This window comes from Esox lucius, chromosome 17 (genome assembly GCF_011004845.1).
Source record: "Esox lucius isolate fEsoLuc1 chromosome 17, fEsoLuc1.pri, whole genome shotgun sequence".
In the NCBI taxonomy this organism is placed as follows: domain Eukaryota; kingdom Metazoa; phylum Chordata; class Actinopteri; order Esociformes; family Esocidae; genus Esox; species Esox lucius.
This window is the reverse complement of record NC_047585.1, coordinates 40106723-40128277: the sequence shown is the minus strand read 5'-3', so window position 1 is coordinate 40128277 and position 21555 is coordinate 40106723. Positions and strand designations below refer to the sequence as shown.

The 21555-nt window shown below is 43.6% G+C and overlaps 1 protein-coding gene across 1 annotated transcript; it reads right to left on the bottom strand.

The window, feature by feature from the left end:
- Positions 1–6675: 6675 nt before the first annotated feature.
- Positions 6676–19659, bottom strand: txnrd3 (thioredoxin reductase 3). Its single transcript, XM_010894973.5, has 16 exons — positions 19237–19659; positions 18719–18779; positions 17816–17925; positions 16755–16862; positions 16324–16396; positions 15970–16092; positions 15476–15618; positions 14356–14471; positions 13692–13917; positions 12983–13075; positions 12748–12824; positions 9591–9747; positions 9339–9446; positions 8520–8615; positions 8274–8408; positions 6676–8098 (listed from the first exon to the last, which is right to left on the bottom strand). Exons 1-16 carry the CDS (start codon positions 19351–19353, stop codon positions 8036–8038), a joined length of 1806 nt encoding a protein of 601 aa, XP_010893275.1. The 5' UTR covers positions 19354–19659; the 3' UTR covers positions 6676–8035.
- Positions 19660–21555: the final 1896 nt, after the last annotated feature.

Genomic DNA, 21555 nt, shown 5'->3' with positions numbered 1-21555 from the left:
TAACAACTGGGCATAGTGCTAGAATTGGATCACTCTTAGGTTTAGCCATTACTGGGTAGGTTAAGGTTGGGCATAACAGTTAGATTATTGAGGTTCAGATATGTCAAGATATACTAGTGATCAAATGGGGAGCCTTATAGCTGAACGATGAAAACCAGTTTACCATCTAGAATGGAAAGCAGTCAGTATCGGCTTTCCTAGTCCTTTGTGATTGTAAAAATGGGAAAGGTTGCCAGTTTTGAAAGATAAAATGGTGGGGGAAATGCTTATTCTCAAACTGAAAACCTTGGGAAACTTCTAGTAACAAATCCACAAAGAAAACAAAGTTTCTGCTTCTGTATTTATAGCATGATAATGTCAGAGATTTAAATCTGACAGGCTTGTTTATCCTTCATGTAACACAGCCCCAGTCTCAATGCTTAGACTGTTATGTGCACAAATAGGCATCACCAAGTCAGGAAAGCACAAACATTTCTAACAAATCGTTATCTTTTCCCTGCTTCTAAATTGCTGTTGCATAATGCAGAACCGACAAAAAGACAAGTGGCTTTGACTTTATTATTTTTGGGTCTTCAGAATGTAGATCTCCAACTTTTTTGTTTCGGTTGTTGGTGTAACTGTCAAGCAAGTCAGGACAGAGTCTGCATTCCACTGTAATACTTGCAATGATTAACTGCAGTGACACAACATCAGCTAACTTGTGAAAGACATGAACGAGGCTGGAGAGTCCGAGAGAAGACGGATAGTTTCAAACACAGTAAAACCGTTTCAGTAAAACAAACAATATTGGTTTTTGCAATCTTAAAATGCCAATATCATATTTTTTGTAATCAAAAGCCAATGTAAAGACCTCTCAGGTCAGGTGACACAACATTCTAAGGTGCTCTTTCGTGGCACAAGCCTTGACCATACCGCAAGCTTATAGGTGGCAGGGAAGCCCCATGAACCATTGTGATTGGCCAGCATTGCCCAGGGACAGGGGAGGCATCACCATGGATTTCCTGGTCTCATTGAGCTTTGACAAAATCAAAAGGCAGTTTGAGGTCAGTCCATCAACCTTTTATGGTGAGAACATGTACAGTTTTTTTTGGGGGGGGGGGCACTGCCCCCTGGTGGCTGAAATGAGTAAATGCATTTAACAAAAAATTAGTGGAATAATTAATTGCATTGTTTAAACATTTTATTTTTATTTTAAATAACACAAAACAACTAAATGGTGGTAGGTAATACATCTGATTTCATATATTGCTTTAGCAAAAAAAATAAAAAAATATGGGTTTATGGGTGAAAAGACAAATATCTGCAGTGCACTTGTAATTGAATCGAAGCATCCCTTTAACAATGCGATCCCTTAAACATCCCTTTAACCCACGTGGCGTTTACTTTGTAAACTCAGGAAAATGGACGCTCTCTTTCTTGGTATTACCTGTGGAAGAATTTATTTTAAAAGCCTTCATTTCTCTAAGGGATACACAGAGAACGCCTTGTTATCGCAGTGGTTACATATTTACAAGAGGGATATTCCGCTGTCAGACTTCCCATGAAAGCAACTTAGCATCCAGCATCCAGACGCACATTAAAACACTCTTCAATACAAGTGGCTTTGTTGACATGACTGCAGGACCCTCTCTAACTTTCACTGGTTTTTAACGCATTTCCTTTGAAAGTTAATCCTTCTGCTTTGGGCACTGGCCCAAAATGGTTGAGAACCACTCCGACCGTCAATAACAAAAACAAAAAAGAACTAAAATACATACACTAATTATTGCCAAAAGGAAATCAAATTAAATCAACACTTCAATGCTGCCAATTTCTGAATAGAAAAAAAGTTAGCACAACACCTCATAAAGATCAATTATCTTGAAAAAGATATATGCTAATAATTTACAGACCCAGTGACCATAGTCTGGCCACAGACAGGACACTATAAAAAGCATGGATGGTCAGAGGAATGACTTTCACTGTGGGTGAGATGTTGAAAACATCTGCTGATGTTCTTCACCTACTGAGCAAATGTGCATTTTTATAGGCAAAAGCATAGAGACAGTAGACCTGGCAGCTGAATATGTCCTGGCCTGTCATTACATATGAGAGACAATGCCACCCACAATGTGAATTTCTGATTGTTTTATTTTCTGTAAAATAATTTAAGTTAGTTAAAAAAAAAAAAGAAATCACTGTATCACTATTGCTGCTTTAACATTGCTTTGGGAATAGTGTTAACCATCGATCCATGCCAATAAAACACACACTGAATTGAACTGCACTGAGAGAGACAGAGAAACAGTGAGACAGAGAGCCACAGAGAGAGACACACAGAGAGAGAGACACAGAGAGAGAGACACACAGACATTGAGGACAGGTTGTTCTCCCTCTGCTCAGAGAGAGAAGTAAAGTCAGAGAAACATTTTCTCCTACACTGCAAAAACTACAGATACACAATAAATATTCCCCCCCAATATTTTTAAACTAAACTAAAACAAAATGTTATTCTTTGAAAGGACAACAGAAACTGAGAAAATGCAGCCTATTCTAGGGGGAAAACACAGTTATACTATATTAGCGATTAAATATGTAGCTTCCTGCCACACCCGAAGGGACAACCAATATAATAATGTATCAGGATAATGAAACTACAGTAATACCTGTACCCTTACTTACTTGTAACTGTGATTGTTGTTGTTCACTGTTCTGTTTTCATTTATTTATTTTGTCTTGCCTATAATTTTTATATATTGATGTTTGCTTTGGCAATGCGTGTAGTAACACATTCCATGCCGATAAAGCCATTTGAATTGAATTGAGAGATACAGAGAGACATTGAGAGAGAGAGACACTGAGAAACAGAGACACAAAGAGAGAGACATTGAGGGAGACACAGAGAGAGAACACAGAGAGCCCTGGCATGGTCATGGTCTCTTGCCCGATGCCTGACACATGTCCAAGGCTACGCTCCCTAATGACAGTGCTGAGGCATATGAGCTCACGAACTCCTTCCCTTCCACCTCTTTTCTTTCCCCTCGTCACCTCCTCCTCGCCTGCTCCCTCCACCTCTTGAAACTGGCTCCTAAGATTCATTGCAAACACATTTTTGCCCAGAGGAGAACGGCCCATTTTGTTTATGGGGAACATCATGTTCCCAGTCAGTACAGCAAACCACAGCCATTCCAAATAAATTGTGGGAATAGTCAAAAGAACTTAGCTGATAAGTATTAACAAATAATATCAAACACAAATAATTGGTAAATTAAATCAAATTCAAAATGAATCTGTTGGTAGTTATAGAACCTATTCACTCAAACCAACATTTTTTATTTAATAATCAGTTTAGCTCTAACTGATCAGTAAATCTTTCTGAGATCACTTGACTTAGTAGTAGTATTTGACCACCCTCTGTAGTACGCACACACAACAGCAACTTCCGTTTGTCTACCTTTGACAGGAGACTACCTTTGACACGAATTCCGTGACATTTAACTCCTCCACCCTATTAACTTGATTGGTCTGAACAGAGCGGTAAATAACCCGTCCAATCATTCATTTCCTGTTATCAAATCAGCCTAATTTCTCTTGCAGGTTTCTCTGGAAAGGAGCATCTGTTAAATGAATAACATTTAAGAATACTTCTTGATGACCGTGGTTGGAATGAGGACACTAACAACACTTCCTTGACAACCGGGGAAAGGTCAAACTGTACTGCCCCTGCAGTCCAACAGTAATGAACTGGTGAAGGATGTTGAAAGAGGTCACACGCACTTCCACCCAAATTCGTCGGGACAGTGTAAGTAGTGATGGCCAAACGAGGATTCATTAGCGTTATTGTAGCTGCAGGATATTAAGCTGGCGGCACTTTATCACAACAAAAGCCATCGTTGAAATGAATAAGGCAATATAGTTAACAATCGAGTCTGTAAAAATGAAAAGAGAAGAACAATATTTGTAACGGACATCAAACGAAATGTACAGACTAGACTTAACCATATTACCTTATATATTTAAATTATGTTTTTTATTTTGAAAATTAAATCTGAGTTAGCGCTGCTAGCAAGAACAGTAATGAAGCCTTATATGGCCATCACTAGGGTTAAGACAATCAGGGCCGGCCCTAGGCATAAGCGACACAAGCGGTTGCTTAGGGCCCTGGACTGCCAGAGGGCCCTGGACTGCCAGAGGGCCCTGGACTGCCAGAGGGCCCTGGACTGCTAGGGAGCCCTGGACCACTAGGGGAGAGGGGGCTCCAAAATGACATTTTGCTTAGGGCCCCCAGAAGGCTAGGGCCGGCCCTGAAGACAATGGACGACTACACAGAAAAACTAGCGAATCAAAATTATTCACAGGGTTACTGTGTACAGTAGGCAACAGAAATTGTCACGTTTTTAGTCACGTACATTTGGTATTGAAGTTATCTAGGCTTCACATAGAATGGTCAGTATTATGGACACACTTTCATCTGTGGTGAAAATACATAATATAGTGGCCCAGTGTGTTCCAGTGGTCCAAGCTGTTGCCTCTGGAGCACACACTGCCGCAGTGTGGGTTTGAATCCAGCTTCCTGTTATTTCAGTGAAATCTCTCTCTCCTGTATCTTTCACCACTGTTCTGTCCAACATCAGTGCCGGGCAGTGGCGTTGCTAGGATCACAATACATTCGGGTCTTAGGCTGAAGGAAATCTGTTAAAAGTGCATCCAGGCATGAACACTGACTTGGCATGAGTAGGTTTTATAATCCAAAGCATCAGTAGGGGGCACTGTTGAATCTATTTCTCACACTGCCCTGCAGTACAATACAGTCACTCGTACGGGGAAGAGGAAGTGGAAAAATATATCTGTCGAACAAATGGTCCATATCTCATTGATATGAAACCACCAATCCCTTCATCCGAGACATTGTTCCTCATTCGGATCAGTGAGTCACTGGTGCTGGAGTCAGTTACAGTTTGTGAATACCGAGAAATATAATCAGCTGCCTATTGACATTACGAAACGTCCGGTAGTAACGCTGATAAGTGAAAAGCTGCTGTACATTAGACCGTATCATGAGTATGATATCATGTCACTTTTTACTGTTCTATTTGTGTACTGATTTATAACAGCAATAAGGCATCTTCCGTGTTTGTGATATTGCCGATTTACCACGTCTAAGTGCTGGATCCGTGTGTGCAATATACCACACCACACCATCTCGTGCCTAATTGCTTAATTATTAACTAGGTGTTTTGTCATTGTATAAGAAAACGTATACCACATGTTTGAAATCACATTACTTTTCTACTGTTACTGTGTTGGTAACAGGTTATAATAGCGAAAGGCATCGCGGGGTTTGTGGTATTTTGGTCATATACCACAGCTAATCCTGTATCCAGGCACCCCGCTGCACGTTATAAAAACAGCTCTTAGCCATATACCACATCCCTTAATGCTTAAATATGGCACATATGTTTCAACGTAACCCTGCATTACATCACGAGATCTGGTTAGTGCGCATTGACGAGGCAATTCAGACATACCTACAACGCAGCTGTTTGCGGTGAGACATTAATGTTTTACATGAAATCGCTAGCAAGTCATTGTGAAGCAACAGGATATGCAGGCTTGATACTGGTAACCAATCAGAGCGTGTGCATGTTTAATCTAGTCATCGTCGGGTATATTTCCTTCAGGGCTGAAACTGTGGTCTGGGAGGATACTGGTACGGCCAAATGGATAAACTCTGGTTAACACTCTGAACGTGTGCAATCCTTTCAACTTCCATCGCGACGAGGAGGAACAAACAGACCTGGTTATTTAGTCATATTACGCAACACTGGTGTACTAACGTTTCTGAATTCTGGTCCTGATCTTAGAACTGAACTGACACATAACAGTTCACTTTTCAGTTTAACGCCATTGTAACGTGTGTTAGTACAAAAAGCGTTCATGTGCACGACAGGTTAAAACAGCAGATTGCATTTGAATTAAATTGGACTATAAAGTTAATAGAAATTCACAAAGGCCACAGTTGTCATGGCAGCATGCACAGGTGACACTGCTCATATGCTCCAGCGAATTAAAGGACAGAACAACTGAAACCAACAAAAGCTTCACACCAGTCCAGACTCTTTTGATCACGACCGCAGCAGACTGGCTGAATAGACCCATAGAAATTGATACAGATAGATTTCAAACGTCTGCCTGCTGTCTGATGTTATTGGGAAATGAATGGTGACCACTTCAACACCAGACTGATCCACTGTACTGTTAATGAACATTTAAAAACAGAAGCGTTTTCTGGGTCAAATATAGTGGGCAGTTAATGAGGTGGACATTTAGAACCCAATTTATAACCCCTTGTTTTATTCATCAGTGGTCTGTTGGTTTGCTTCTGGTTTTGAGCGACATTTGTTTGATTTGCAGGGAACGTAAAAAGATAAAAACATCTGATTCCAGGCACCATTGTTCGTCCTTTCCAGGTAGACTGATCACAGTTTACACATGAATCCTGGGTAGGAAGTTGCAGTCCTTTTCGCAGGAAATTAAAAAGCAGGTTGCTAAGGAACTCTGGCAATTGAATCATTTTCTTGTGAATCTGACATGTTCTTGCATTCACACAGATTACACCACTAACATCACTAAGCAACGGGTTGCTTCAAGTGAAACGTCAATGTCATTTGCTGACGAACGAGTCAGGGAGACGGCTTGCATGTTCAGTTTACTTTTATTAAAGTATTGCGAGTGTGAATCTACAAAAAAACAGTGATGCCAGTGAAGTCAGCCATTCATACACTTCAACCATCTCCATGGTCAACAACAGCAGTCAGAGAGGAATTTACTGTTAAACACCGACCTCTCCCAGATTAGATACATCTTACATACACAAAACGGAACAAACAAAAACAGAAAGGCCAAACCAATACGACGAAGTACTCATAAGACTTCTCACTGGAACATTTGATTTTAGTTTTTAAACCGTAACATTCATTACAACCCATATTGTACATGTACTGGAATACGAAGAGTTCAAGTGGGAAGTGTTTTAAGGGACCTCGTGGCTGAATGACAGGTCAAATGAGAGTGGTTGTCAGAAGCTCGTTTTCGTGGACTCCTGCGTGCATTTCCTTTGGTTAACACTGTTAGAAGTCGGACATGGAAGTCATTTACAATCTGAGACCGACGACTCCGACCCAGAGAAATGTCAAGGTGTACACAAGGAATGCAGATAAAACAAACAGCCATTAACTTGGGACTTTTTCTTGTGTACGCTATCAGATCATATACACGTCTGACAGGAGATTATGCCCAGACCGCTGATGGCTTGAGGCTCATCACAAAAAGAAAACACAACATTAGAACATATTTATCTTCTATCAAGCAAATATGACAAGGAGCTCCGACAAACCAAATCAGAGAGTTCAGAGGAACACGATATCCATTCAGTCTAACACTGGCTGTGTGTCCGTAGTTCACACCACTGCCTGACTACAGAGTCATAGGCGAATAAGAAAATGTGTCTAAAAGTTGGGGAGTTGGACGAAAGGGTTTGGTTCACCTCCCAGTGTCTCCCAACACAGAGGGACATCGGTCCTAGCCCACCACAGAGACTGGGTTAAGGGACAGGACTTCAAACAGCACACATCCGTCCTTGAGGACAGTGGGCGCACCTCTGGTCAGGACACACAAGGGGGCGCCTTACGAAGCAGCAGAGTAACCCCGCTGTCTAGCGGGCTGTCCTTTCCACAGCATCCCACCTCAACATCTTGCTTCCGCACTACAAGCCGCCCTCAGTGCATCCATTTAATTTTTTGTAATTTGGGGGGGGGGGGACAGGCAGCCTATCGGCCCACAACCTCCTGGCCAGGCCCGCCCACCCAAAGGAGTGGTCTCATCCGTTCAGGGTCCACCACAGTTTCAGATCACCTTACTGGATTTTCCTGAGAAGCTACTGGTCATGGTTGTGGACTGTTGAGAGGGCGGCCCACGTAGGGGCGAAGCTACGAAGCAAGAGCGAGGGGGGAGACCCAAGATGGAGGACAGCCCGCTAAACGAGCAGGGTTTAACCTCAGCAGCCTGACTGGGTGATGTCACCGCCGGAGCTCTTGGTCACCTCCATGGTGGTGAAGATCTGGAAGAGAAGCAGAACAACGGCTGAGCCCTGCATCGGTACACGTCACACCTTAGACACCACGCTGACAGATGCCTAGGCAACCGTCGCCGGGGGGGGTTCCGGATCAACACTAACAACAGCCTGTCCTATCCATGGTCACAACCAACACCAGCTGGTCTGGGATCAGTCTTACCTCGGCACACGTTGGGTGGATTCCAATGGTGTTGTCCAGCTGCTCTTTGGTCAGACCGCACTTCATGGCGGCACCGTAGCCCTGCGTCACCTCGCCGGCATTGGGCCCCAGGTAGTGGAACCCGATTACACGGTCCTGAGGAGGAGCAGTGGCGTTAACAGGGAGAAGGAGTGGAACAGGAAGTACTCGTCAAAGCGGCTGTTAAAACATGGCCAGCCGGGAGTTGGAAGAGGGCAGGGTTCTCACACTGTCCAGCTTATTGCAGATGATCTTGGCGTAACACTTGTTGTTGTCTCTGTTGGGAACGGTGAACTCCAGAGGCCAGAACAGACTGTGGTACACCTGCCGAGTAAGACGGCAATCAATACAGAGACAGCAGAACAATACCAGAGTAATAACTGTCTGTTGTATCAGTAGTACTAGCATGTAGTGTGTCAGCACTAGCGTTGTGTGTTGTATCAGTAGTACTAGCATGTATTGTGTCAGCACTAGCGTTGTATCAGTAGTACTAGCATGTATTGTGTCAGCACTAGCGTTGTATCAGTAGTACTAGCATGTATTGTGTCAGCACTAGCGTTGTATCAGTAGTACTAGCATGTATTGTGTCAGCACTAGCGTTGTGTCAGTAGTACTAGCATGTATTGTGTCAGCACTAGCGTTGTGTGTTGTATCAGTAGTACTAGCATGTATTGTGTCAGCACTAGCGTTGTGTCAGTAGTACTAGCATGTATTGTGTCAGCACTAGCGTTGTGTGTTGTATCAGTAGTACTAGCATGTATTGTGTCAGCACTAGCGTTGTGTCAGTAGTACTAGCATGTATTGTGTCAGCACTAGCGTTGTGTGTTGTATCAGTAGTACTAGCATGTATTGTGTCAGCACTAGCGTTGTGTGTTGTATCAGTAGTACTAGCATGTATTGTGTCAGCACTAGCGTTGTGTCAGTAGTACTAGCATGTATTGTGTCAGCACTAGCGTTGTATCAGTAGTACTAGCATGTATTGTGTCAGCACTAGCGTTGTGTGTACTAGCAGTAGGCAGGAAGCGCAGTGTGTCGTGTCAGTAGCACCTCCAGGTTCTCCTGGCCGTACAGCTCGATAGCCTTCTCCTCAGACAGCCCACAGGCGCCGTACTCCAGCGGGGTGAACACAGTGGTGGGGACATTCACGTAGTCACACTGCAGGCAACATTCAGCCGTTACCAACCAGTAAGGACACACAGGAGAGCAAAAATGGACTGGATGCACCAACCGAGGACTCATTCAATTCCATCAACGCTACTCATTTCAGGAAGTTACACACACACACACACACACACACACCTTGAGTGAGGCCCCCGCGTACAGCCTCCGTGCCAGCAGCTTGCCCGCCTGGATGGCCACCGGCGTCAGCTCCCACTTGCCCTCCAGGATGTCGCCGATGGCGTAGATGTGGGGCACGTTGGTCTGCTCCTCGTCGTTCACCGGGATTTTACCATTCCTAGGAGACGCGGGCGGAGAGCGGAACCTTAGCCAGAGGAAATGGACTAGTGACCGGTGACTCTAGAACCTCCCGTTCCACCACTTCCCAAACAGGTGGCGGTCTGGGGACCACGCCGGCCATCGGGGAACACTAAAGATCACGGTCACGTCGATGCTTAGTTGGCGACTGAACGACGGTTCTTGAAACATGTCAATGGCCAGATGAGTGGCGTGCAGTTGGTGAACAATGTGTTCGTCTCCCTCGCAGCTGTCAAGCAAACACTTCACATTCTGAAACTGCAGCTGGTAAAAATGGACTGCAGAGGTAACTATTCTATCCCAAGTAGTTATGAATGCACCCTGCACATACCACACATTTACAAGACTACGTTTTCAGGAACAGACTTCAACTCTGAACCAGAGGCCTCAATGTAGAATTCTGACTTGATGTTTCAGTTTGTCCGCCTGGGGAGTCCTGGGGGCACTCTGGTCGTTACAAACACATAAAAATCACTAGAAAGAGAAGTTATTTTCACCGAACAACTCAAAGACCTGAGTTTGACACTTTTCACTTACGATCACCAGACCTCTTGGGTCACACCAAATTAATTCATCTGTATTTACAAATATATTGATACTCGAAATATGCATTAATGTTTAGGAGTCATGGGACTAAATTATGTGCCGGGATCACAAACTGATACTCTGAAAATGTTAGTCTGGAGCCCTGTATAATTATTATTATCCAAACAAGTCTCAAAATACAACGCCGCCTCTTATCATAAGCTTTTCACCTGACTCACATCGCAAAGAAAGCTTGAACTGTTTAAGGCCTTGGCTGCATGTTTTGTTGCTGTTGTAGGAAGCAGTAACAGCCCCAAGGGAACGGCGCTAGCATCTCCCAGTTGACTAATTATAGGCACTAAGTGAAGTTGAAGAGGCACATGTTGCAGATTCAGACTAACTGACACGGGCTTTCTTCGTTTCTCTGCTGGGGGTACACAGTGGCCTCACGTCATTTTAAGATGCTAAATACGTTCTGGAACGCTCTTAAGAGTTAATCTACAATCAATATGAAATGCCTCAAGCATGCGGAAGTACATGAAAACAGCTCCAAATGACAGCTTCATCTGCAGAATAGTCACAGACTTTCAAAGAGTTTTTTGAAATACAATCTCAGGAAGAAGAAACAGATTCAAGTGAATGGTTCAAAAAGCACAGAACAATCAATAATTCCCACTACACAAAAGAATTGCTGACAGTATTTGTATTTATCAATTTAGCTGAATCTTTTGTTATGCCTTGATATAGGAAAGTGGCAAAGACAGGAGAATGAGCTAAAGTGTCAGGAACCTAACCCATGCTGCAGAGGTGGATTTGAACCAAACCACCCAAGCCACTGTAGACAAACTGCACACAGCAGGCAAATTAGTCTCTTAGGTAGCTACAGACATGGTCAGTTCAACGTCAAACAGCATGATAGAAAGCAGGTGGGGTGGCCCAGTGGTCAGATACACATCACTGCAAACAGGTGGGGTGGCCCAGTGGTCAGATACACATCACTGCAGCAGAGCCTTAGTTCCGACCCAGAGACATTTCAACAGACTCGTTTTGGTCTTCCCCACATTCCACCAATCCTAGGGTAAATAATTTGCTCTGGCATTTTAAAGAGCTTTATGGGCTCAGACTGCAGTAGCAGTTAAACAAGTTGTGGCCATAAATAATGGAGCCTACTAGGCGGGGCAAAAACGCGAGGCTAGCAGGTTTCTAGACATTGGCACACAGATGTTACAACACCTGTATCAGCCAACCACAGCATTTCCAAGCAATTTGCCAGGGGAGGAGAGCTGATGAAATGCTTCAGTTTGAATTCACCATGCCTTAGCAGTGGAATGCACTCAATGTTCACAGTCAATTCTGACAATTCATAGCATGTACTGCATGTGTAGAACCTGACCATGCAGAACAACACGGATCTGAAATTGATGAGCTGAAATGAGTACGCCCGAAAAACATTGGGAAAGACGTCGGTTCTGGCTAACGTAAAATACAGAGCAGCAGGTGTAATCAAGAGACAAGGATTCAGATAAGCTTCTCCTGACAAACTTGAACTGGATTACACAAGAGATCGAGACATTAGTATGAATTAACAATGAGGTCGTACAGACAACACAAGAGATTTTGTTTAGAACTGTTTAACTTATTTGAAGACAAAAACGACAAATTTGTGAAATTTGTATTAGCTACACTTTACTACAAACGTGAATAACCAAATTGCCACCAAAACCCTTGAACTCCATTCAATATTTCTCAGACATAAAAAATAAACAACAATTCTGTCAATCTACTCCTTTGTTTTAACTTGTGTTGTTCTGGAACATCTTCATCCATTAGAATCAGTTTTAAGACTTGTTGCCATTTCCCCTTCACTAATCAGAAACATGATTCCCTCCTACACATCAGTACCACACACGAGGTGCGACTGAAGCCAGGACACTATGGCCTTGTATGCCTGACTCACTCATGACCAGGGATGATATCAGGAGCACCCACGAAATTGGTGAAATTGAAAAATACGGTTGATTTACTGTTTAACAATTGGCCCCCTTCATGTCCTCAAGCATCAAGTAGAGACACGCATTTTCCTCATGAATGAATTAATGTGAATGGCGCCTCAGGCACAGCTTTCGATAAACCTACCCCACTACTGTAACCAATGGGGCAATCACTATAGAATTAAATGTCTGTCAACCTAATGACCTCACTTTAATAGAAACTAAAAAACTATTTGCTAAAGACTTCCTCAAATGCTTGTTTGGCGAGGAGGTTTTTCTCCTTACAAAGTAAAAAATCTACACTTCGCAGACCCATTCCTGTCAGTCCACTTGCTAGAAGCATGGGAAGCCAGCCAGCAGTAGTGCTGAATCATGGTGACTGCAGGGAAGTCTTAAAGGTACACACACCCATATCAGAGTACCCCTGAGGACTGCTGGGAACGGAGAAGAGGAAGGAGACTTACTTTGGGTTGACTTTGACCCCGGCTTGATCCAGGCCAATTTTGCCGGTACAGGCGTCCCGCCCCACTGCTATCAACACCTAGGGGAGGACAGGGTTAACAGGGCGTCGCCAAGTCGGATCATCCCCAATACGACGGTTAAAGACGTCTGAGTAACTCTACACTGGTGGTTTTCATTCATTGCGGTTAGCTTCAGCACAGGGCTAAGCTGTGGGGTACCGACGGGGGGCATACGTACAGTGTTGTACTCCCCTTCAATTGTCTCCTCGCTCTCCGTGCTCCTGGCGGTGACCTTCAGCCTCCCAGGAGCCCCCGCCTCCAGCTCCTCCACCTGAAACACCACGCGAAACAGCATTATTTTCACATTCCCTTCGGGACCTAAAGGTTTATTGATTCACGCGTGCGCTAGCTCCCCTGGTTTCTAGCTTGGCATTCTGTTTGGTACTGCAGGGGTTAACTAGGCCAGGCTGTCTAGACTAGGGGAGATTGGTTTCACTTTTGATATGCGATCTAGCTTGGCTGCAGGCAACCGTGACATATTGGTGCAGACAAGACAATGATGTTTTTGCTGAATCACATCCACCTTGTTGTCATCCAGGTAAATGCCAGTATACAACCGGAAGTATTTGTACTGAAATAAATGTAACCGTTACTTTAATGTTGGACATGTTTTATAAAAGCTACGAGGCACTACTGTGTCACGAACACAGCCCTAGGTCAACAAGTCCACTCGAGCGACACACTCCTTCGTGTTCTGTATTTTCAGCTGTGAGGCAATCTTTGGTGGTTTTTACTTCAGCTGTGCCACGAAGCCTGGCTAAGATCCATAAAAGCTCAGAAATAAAATGCCAGAAGGTGTGATAGGCAGCGAAACATTAGGTAACATCCCTGACAACAGCAATGTAACGCCCCTTATCTCGGTCATAAACGCCGTCACGTTCGCTCACCTTGACAGGGACGTACTTCCGGAGGAACTTGACACCGTGCTCCTCCATGTGCTCGCCGGCCCGGTTGGCCATGTCCTGGTCGAAGCCCCGCAGCAGGATGGACCGCACCATGACCGTCACGTCTAGACCCAGGCCCGCCAGGAAGCCCCCACACTCCAGGGCCACGTAGGATGCTCCGATCACCAGGGTCTTGCCCGGGCAGTAGGGCAGAGAGAAGAGGTCGTCGCTGCGTACAGGAGGGGACAGACTCACCATCAGCCGTACGGAGTGTAGAGCAACGCCATAAAAAGCCGGGAATACCCCGAATGTATCGACGCAACAATTCCACCGCTCTTTTGGCAAATAGCACATTAAACACCACATTTTTTCGTTAAATCATTAACTAGTTGCAAAAAGGTCAGATGTAGCCTGAATTGTGTCTTTGGCTGTCTGAGAATAGTAGACTACCAAGCCATTTCAGAACGTTGTTATCCCCCCCCCCCTCTCCCCCCCCTCCCTCCCCGCTACTCATTATGAATTCCACCCATGCAGGAAAGACCCCTCAGGGAAAACAGTGACAATGTTAATCTGTTGTGCCGACAGCGCAGTGAGGGCTTCCTCATGGATAATGGCGCTCTAATTGGACGATGTTAAAGACGGCGGCTGTCCAATGGCAGGCTCTCACCTGGTGATGCAGTACTCCTTGTCTCCAGGGACGCCCAGGTAACGCGGCCTCTCTCCCGTCGCCAAGACAAATGTGGCTGCTGTGTGGAAGGTCTCCTTCCCACGCTTGTTGGTCGCCTGGTGGATGGAGGGGTTCAAATGTAATTAAGTCGCTACAAAACGACGCTTGCCACACCCAAGGTTGTGGGTTCGATTCCCACAATGGACCAGGTCAGAAACGTATGCGCTCACTACCGTAAGTCGCTTTGGATAGGGGCTTCGGCTAAATGACTAAGTTGTAAATAATTGCTACTGAAACCGCCTATGAGGGAGACAATGACTGCCTAAGTGGGGTTTTATGGCTTTGCACTTGAAATAGTTGTCACTCGTTACACAGCAAACTTCTCTAATGGTTAACATTTAACATTGACACACATTCAAGGGTAAACAGCTCCTTGCTATTGTCTAACTTGTTCTGCAATTTCAGCTTGAAATATGGGCTAATAGAAGTGCGTAATAGTTTGAAGCTGCTCAAAACACTTAATCCACATCAGATGAGTTGAACTGACTTGGAGCACATTATCATTGAAAGAAATGCCCTGTGGAGCAATCGGGGTTAACAGCCTTGTTCAGGGACACAACCACTGATGTTTCACATAACAGGCTCAGGGAACTGATCTAACAACCTTTATTAACTGGTCTAACCACTACCTGCCAACCCCCTCAGTCAGTGTCTACTGCCAGATGTACAGTACCAGGAGGTGAACAGACAGTATCCCTGCCTCGATCAGTGCAGCTCATTGGTTCCCAACCCTTTTTCCCGATTCTGTACCACCCCCTGAATTTTGTTCTTCTCAGAGTACCTGTGAAGAACCGCTTCAGAATAATTTTACCAGTTACCCTATGGCCTCATGGGTCTTCTTCTCAAACACCCCCTGTTGATAGGACAAGTGCACGTAGTGGGCCTAGTTGAGCGCAACCATTGTTAGCAAAGGAACTAACACATGGCTAGTTTTAACAGCTATTTTCAGAACTCCAACACAGTAAATTCAGTATGAAAGGTGGCCTGTCAGGAATAACCCACTAAACAGCATTAACCGCCGCTAAACGTGCGACAGCACACGCCACAAAGCGCGACCCACCTTGATTTTGTGCGGCTCAACGAACTCTGCGTAGGAGTTGACATAGTTGACGTTCTTGTCTCGCAGCGCCACACGATACCCCCAATTCAACGAGCCAATGTAGTTGTTCACGGCAGTCTTCATCGTCTCCCAGTTGTGCTTGGCTTTGAACCAGTCGAGAATTTTTTTTTTTTTTAAATGGTTCACAAAATAAAAAGACAGCCCACTTACACAGTTAGTAGTTAGCGACCCTCACTGAAAAAAAATGTCCAGCTGGGAAAGCAGTCATCGCAAGCACATAGAGGGCCCAAATGAGATTCCTCTAAGGCATTAACCCAATAGCTGTTAGAAAGGCATTAAAAACATCTGAATCCTAAATGAAGCCCCTACACCTCCCAAGGGCCCACCAAAAAGCCCCAGGTGGCCGAGCGCTCTCAGCCATTGGATTTAGCTGCAAACAGACCAAACCTAATCCAACGTGTGGATTCATTACCCGTCCAGTCCCCGTATGTTACCTGTCTCTTCAGGCAACTCCCAGCCAAACTTGCGGGCGTCCTGCATGGACGTCCTGAGCAGAGCCGTCTGGTGCATGAGCTTCTTGGGGATGCAGCCCACGTTGACACAGGTACCGCCCAGGCCTGTCCAGCACACAGACACACTCGTCAGGGCTCACAGTGGGCTGGCAGCCCGCGTACCTCAGGGCCACACTGACTCCGAGGGTCAGAGTTGAATACCACGGACGTAGGTAATGAACACCGACAACTGCCAGTACATTTGAGGACAGTAATAACAGACGTCCAGAATAATGATATGTTGAAGACTGTATCATGGGGGGGGGGGGGGGGGGGGTCCAGGGAAGCCCTACTCACCCCAGGTGTTGCCTTTTGGTGTGGGAACCACATAGTCCAACACCATGACCTTCTTGCCAAGCATCGCTGCCTCCTGAGTTCCGATCAGACAACTTGATTAGACAAACCACTCATCAAACCAGCTCTGCATACAGGCTCAGTTTCACTGCTGCCACAACAAGCCAGCAAAACTTCAAAAACGCTTACTAGTCTTATTACCAGCATGGCCAAAAGCGGGTTTTACTCAAGTTGGTGTTATTCTATTAAACAAAGTATGGTTTTGAAAGAGAACCAAAAACAAATGTTGGGAGGGTGGCGGTCATCTGAAAACAGAATTAATTGAGACGAACCGAACACACACCGAACCATCTCGTTACAATACAGTCACTGCGACGAGACGCGCAGGCCCAGAGCCGAGGCATGTGTGACGCATTATTCGTGGGGAATCTCACCTTTGAGCAGGACAGGCCCCCTGATCCGCCCCCAATCACGATGAGGTCGTAGTCGTAGACCTCATTCTCCCCACACAGCAGCTGCTGCAGGACACCGTCTTTGTGGGCCTGATAAGACGAGGAGGAAGACCGGCGGTTAGCCATTCTGAAGGACTCAGTGGTACGGCGTTGCGACCAGGGCCACCGCAGATATTGCAACGAGCAGGACGCAACACTTTCCCCTTGCACAGTAACATGCATGTCATGTGGAACGGTCGGACTCACAGAGTTACGCCATGGTGTACACAAGAGAACGCGAACACCATTTTGACAGTCCCAAAGGTGTTTCTGCAGATGCCCTACAGATTATCTACTGACTATCAGTAACATCTTAACTAACCATCTACTAACCCTAACCATAACCTTTATGTTAACCCTTCCCCTACTCTTATTCAATCCTAACCTAAGCAGGCAACTGCTCACCAGACAGTAATACTATCCACGTACCACCTACAGAACAGATGTAACCGAACGAGGATACGAAGGTTCTCAAGGTTATATGACTGCGAGGTTATCCATTTTATCAGTCAACATAATCATTGACAATTCATGACGTGACACAATCGATGCTTTCAACAGAGTAAAACCAGCATTTGCTGGATGAGGGGACCGGGCGATTTTGTCAGGACAGATGTATACCACTAAAGAGAATTTGTTGGTGGCTACAACTGAACATAAGCTATTGTGTCATACAGGCAAAGTACCACCTTGTGCAAGGCAAAACAATAGTTCCCTGAGCTAATTGCAGCTCAGCATAGAGGAAAGAGGGGACTAGTTTTGAGTGTTCTTAAGTAGCCATTTTGATGTAAATGGCAGTTTGGTAGGGGCATTATATAACACATACTAAAACACAAGGGGAACCTAAGACTGCTAATGTATACTTCACAGCCGTAACCTACCGAACTGCATTCGCAGTATGAGTCAATTGAAAGGCAGGATATTGCCAACATTTAAAAAGTTGGAGGTGCTGGCAAGAACCGCAAGTTACGAGGAAAAAAAAAAAGAGCTAGACCATTCCATACCTGCAACGTTTTATCACAGCCGCCTAAATGTGTCTTGTTGATGAAAACATTGGGGACCGTTTTCTGCCCAGTCATCTCAAGCAGCAGTTCTTGATAGTTGGATCCATTCTCTGGACACAACGTTAAGAGAGGATGGCTGAGTAAATGTATACAAAATAACATTCATCCTGTTTTCTTAAAGATCTACAAATACATTGACATAAATGCACTTAGGGTTGGTTTTAGAAACAAACACAGCACATGTTAATATGCAGAATAATTCAGAGAGGATGAGAGGGAGGGGAGAGCGAGAGATGGAATACAGCCAGATGGATCAAGTGAGTGACTCAGCAGGTTTTGTGGTAGCCTGAATTAAATGTTGACCATGCATTCCGTGGTAAAACGTAGTAACAAGTCATGTAGGAGAGCACACACTGGCCTGATTTTATTTTGTTGACTTCCAATCAACTATTAGAGTACTGTTTTAGAAATATCATTCTTGTAATTAACTCACTACAGGCTGTAATGATGGTCCGGTACAAAAATTACATTTTACAACGCACTGGACACGTTTGCATGGTCCATGAACATTTTTCAAGCTAACACAGGTTTCCCCTGTTCTTGAGTTTACAGAGTGATTATAGCATTACCAAGTTGAATTAAGCACAATGTTGATTATTCGGAGGAGTGGATCGCTTAGCGTAACACTCAAGACCGTCTGAACTTCCAGTGAAAGCAATTTGCCAATTGAACTATATCTTAAAAGCATACACGCCGCTACTTTCACTGTGATAATAAAAATGGTCATGGCCATAGAACAACTAGCAGTAGTGTGAAGTATGACTAACAGACATTGAGAATAAAATGAAGAGTACATATTCCTGACAAAAACGAAGCATTCCGCTTCGAGAAAGATGCGCTTACCCACTAGATCCAACTCCACCACATTGCACTGTATATTCAGCTCCTTGAACAGATCTTTCACCTGTCAGGCAAAACGTATAGATTCAGTACTTTATTGTTTGAATAAGGTTTTACCTTCTATTGACTGCACTAGTGATTCTACCAGATGGCGTCGTAACTAAACTAGACTTGATAGTGTTGACTACACACACGTGATTGTTTCCTGGCAGCCTAGTTACTAATACAGCAAAGACATGTAAACGTTAGTCAAAGTTGACTAGTTAATCGTGTTAGTTAACAGTTAACTATGCAACACGATTGTTTGCAAGATGACTAAAGTTATCTGGCTAGCTTGGTTACTAGCTTGTTCCATATACGGTACGACAGGTCCCAACGGACCTAAGTAAATACCCAGTTTGATCAAAACAAGACCCTCGACTCGAGGCAGAATGTGTCAACCAGCGGGGAAAGTACCATACAAAACGATAGCAATATAGTCCTGTTAGTCGCTAACAAAATAGAGACAACATTTTACTTACCTTCACACAAAACGGACAATAGCTTTTACTGAATACCACCACTTGATTTGAATCAATAAGTTCCTGTATACGAGATTTTAGTTGATTTTTCCCGACGTCATTTTCGATTGGAGGCATTTTCGGACTATTTCCGTCTACCTCGGCTTCGATGCCTTAGCTCTTCCAAGGCTCAACTTGTGGTCAGCAATGAAGAGAGGAGTGAAACTCCCTCCAACACTCAACCAAGCCGGCTAAACGATAACACTAAGTCAGATTTTGTTAAATGGCTGTTCCTTGCGAAACAGACACAGAGAAACTACCTTGCTAGTTATCTATATGGACTAGCTGTACTTCCAACGGGTCAATTGTTTGTACTCATCGCTTTTGAGCTACCGCCTAGTACCATTAATCTACACCATCAACCCCGCGAAAGTCTTGCGTAAATCTTGGGTCAGGTCTATAAAAATAAAAGGGATGTCTGTTTATATGCCTGAATGAATACATTTTTTTCAAACTTTGTTCTGAATAAATGTATTTATCCGTTATCCAACCAATTGATAAGATAAAACAGACGAAGCAGTTAAATTGATACAGATAATTTAATTCAAGTTCATAAAATTGTCGGAGGGCCAACAGGCAATATTTTAAGACAGCTATATCACAATTTTGACAGCTTTCCAATTTAGCAGAAATTCCGCTCGGTAAGTCGATATCGGAAGATCTATGACAGATTTGAAAACCGCTTATTGTTCTTTACGGGAGTGATATGTTCCTATTTAAATTTTTTATCTTTCTACTTAATCATTTACAATAAGTCATTGGTAACATTGACATTGGTCAAACGAATGAAAATGCATGAATGTGGTCAGTTTACAAAGAATTGGCTAAGTTAATTTTGCCCTAAGGAAAGTGCAACAATTGAAAATGTGTTTTAACCAAAAAATGTTAACCAATTAGAGATAATCCATATTCTCATATTCACTATAAGAACTCAGGCAAAAAGACAAAATTGTGAATGTTTAATGGGACCACTCTTTCCGTCATCTAATGTGTTAGGAAAACGAAGGTACCTAAAGCACCCAAAATTATTTAAGACAATGTAAACATTTAAAAATATATATATTATATTGGCGGCATATTAAAAAAAACTGTCAAATATTCGAAGAAATCCCAACTTCCCCAAAATGCATGGTGTTACTAAATCACTGAATTCACCTAAATACTTTGTTACACATAGGCACCTTGAAGAACAGTGACAGGCAAATGCCATTACCTGCAAACTAGTATATAGTAATTTGTTTAAGGATTTTACTGTACCCAGTATGGGCTGTAAAAACAAAGACCCAACTGACTGGGACTTCTGTCAAAAATTAAGACACTGCAGTAGAAAACAGAACTAGTAATATAACCAATGATTTTGAATCATTAAATACATCCTATCCAGAACATAATAAAGATGGCTGTCTTTCAGGAGGCAGCAGACATCAAGTAGCTTATGTTTTCATTTCTTATCTATCATCTCATCTGTTACCTCAAAATTCACCCACAAGTCCAGTCTTAATTATACGTGGAACACTTAAATCAGATGTTTAACCTTCAATATATAAAAAAATACTGGCCTGGATTGACTGTAACCCAGATTTGTAATTGTTCTGCTAATGGTCTAATGTATCTTAGCAGATCTAGATGTCATTAATGAGTGTGAAAATACTGTACTTTCTTAGGGAAATGTAATTGAATGACCATTACTAATGAGTCAGATACACTTTAGACACAAATAAACAGAAACCTACATACAGTATATAGCATCGGTAATCTTTTCAATTGTAGTGCCTGTAACGACCGTTGTTGTATTCACCTTTACAACATTCTCTGAGGTAATCGTCAGATCCAATGTTTTGGGTTAGAGCACCATCTACTGGGAAAGCTAGGAGAAGCTAGATGTCATGACAAGTTTCTGAAGATTGGATAAAATGGTCAACTGTTGCTTTCAATGTGAACGACTCACATTTGCATCCACAAGTTGGGCACTGGTATAGCCCAGATAAAAAACCTCCACCCTATAATGTTCAGCATTAGTTATTGTCATTTCTTATATAGGTTTCTTATCACATAATCAACCCTTGTCCAATGTGTTTCAGGGTTATGGTCATGCAGCTTAAGCTCAGCGGAGTAAGAACATATACAGGAAGCAATCTGTACAAAAAGGGTCCACAAATCAGCACTTAAATCTCAAACTCCTAACCCGTCCAGGTGATTCAAACTTAACAGAGGGAGATAGGTATATGCACTTTTGCTGCTCCTTTTGGTACTGGTCAGTAAGCTTCTCTCTCAAGACAT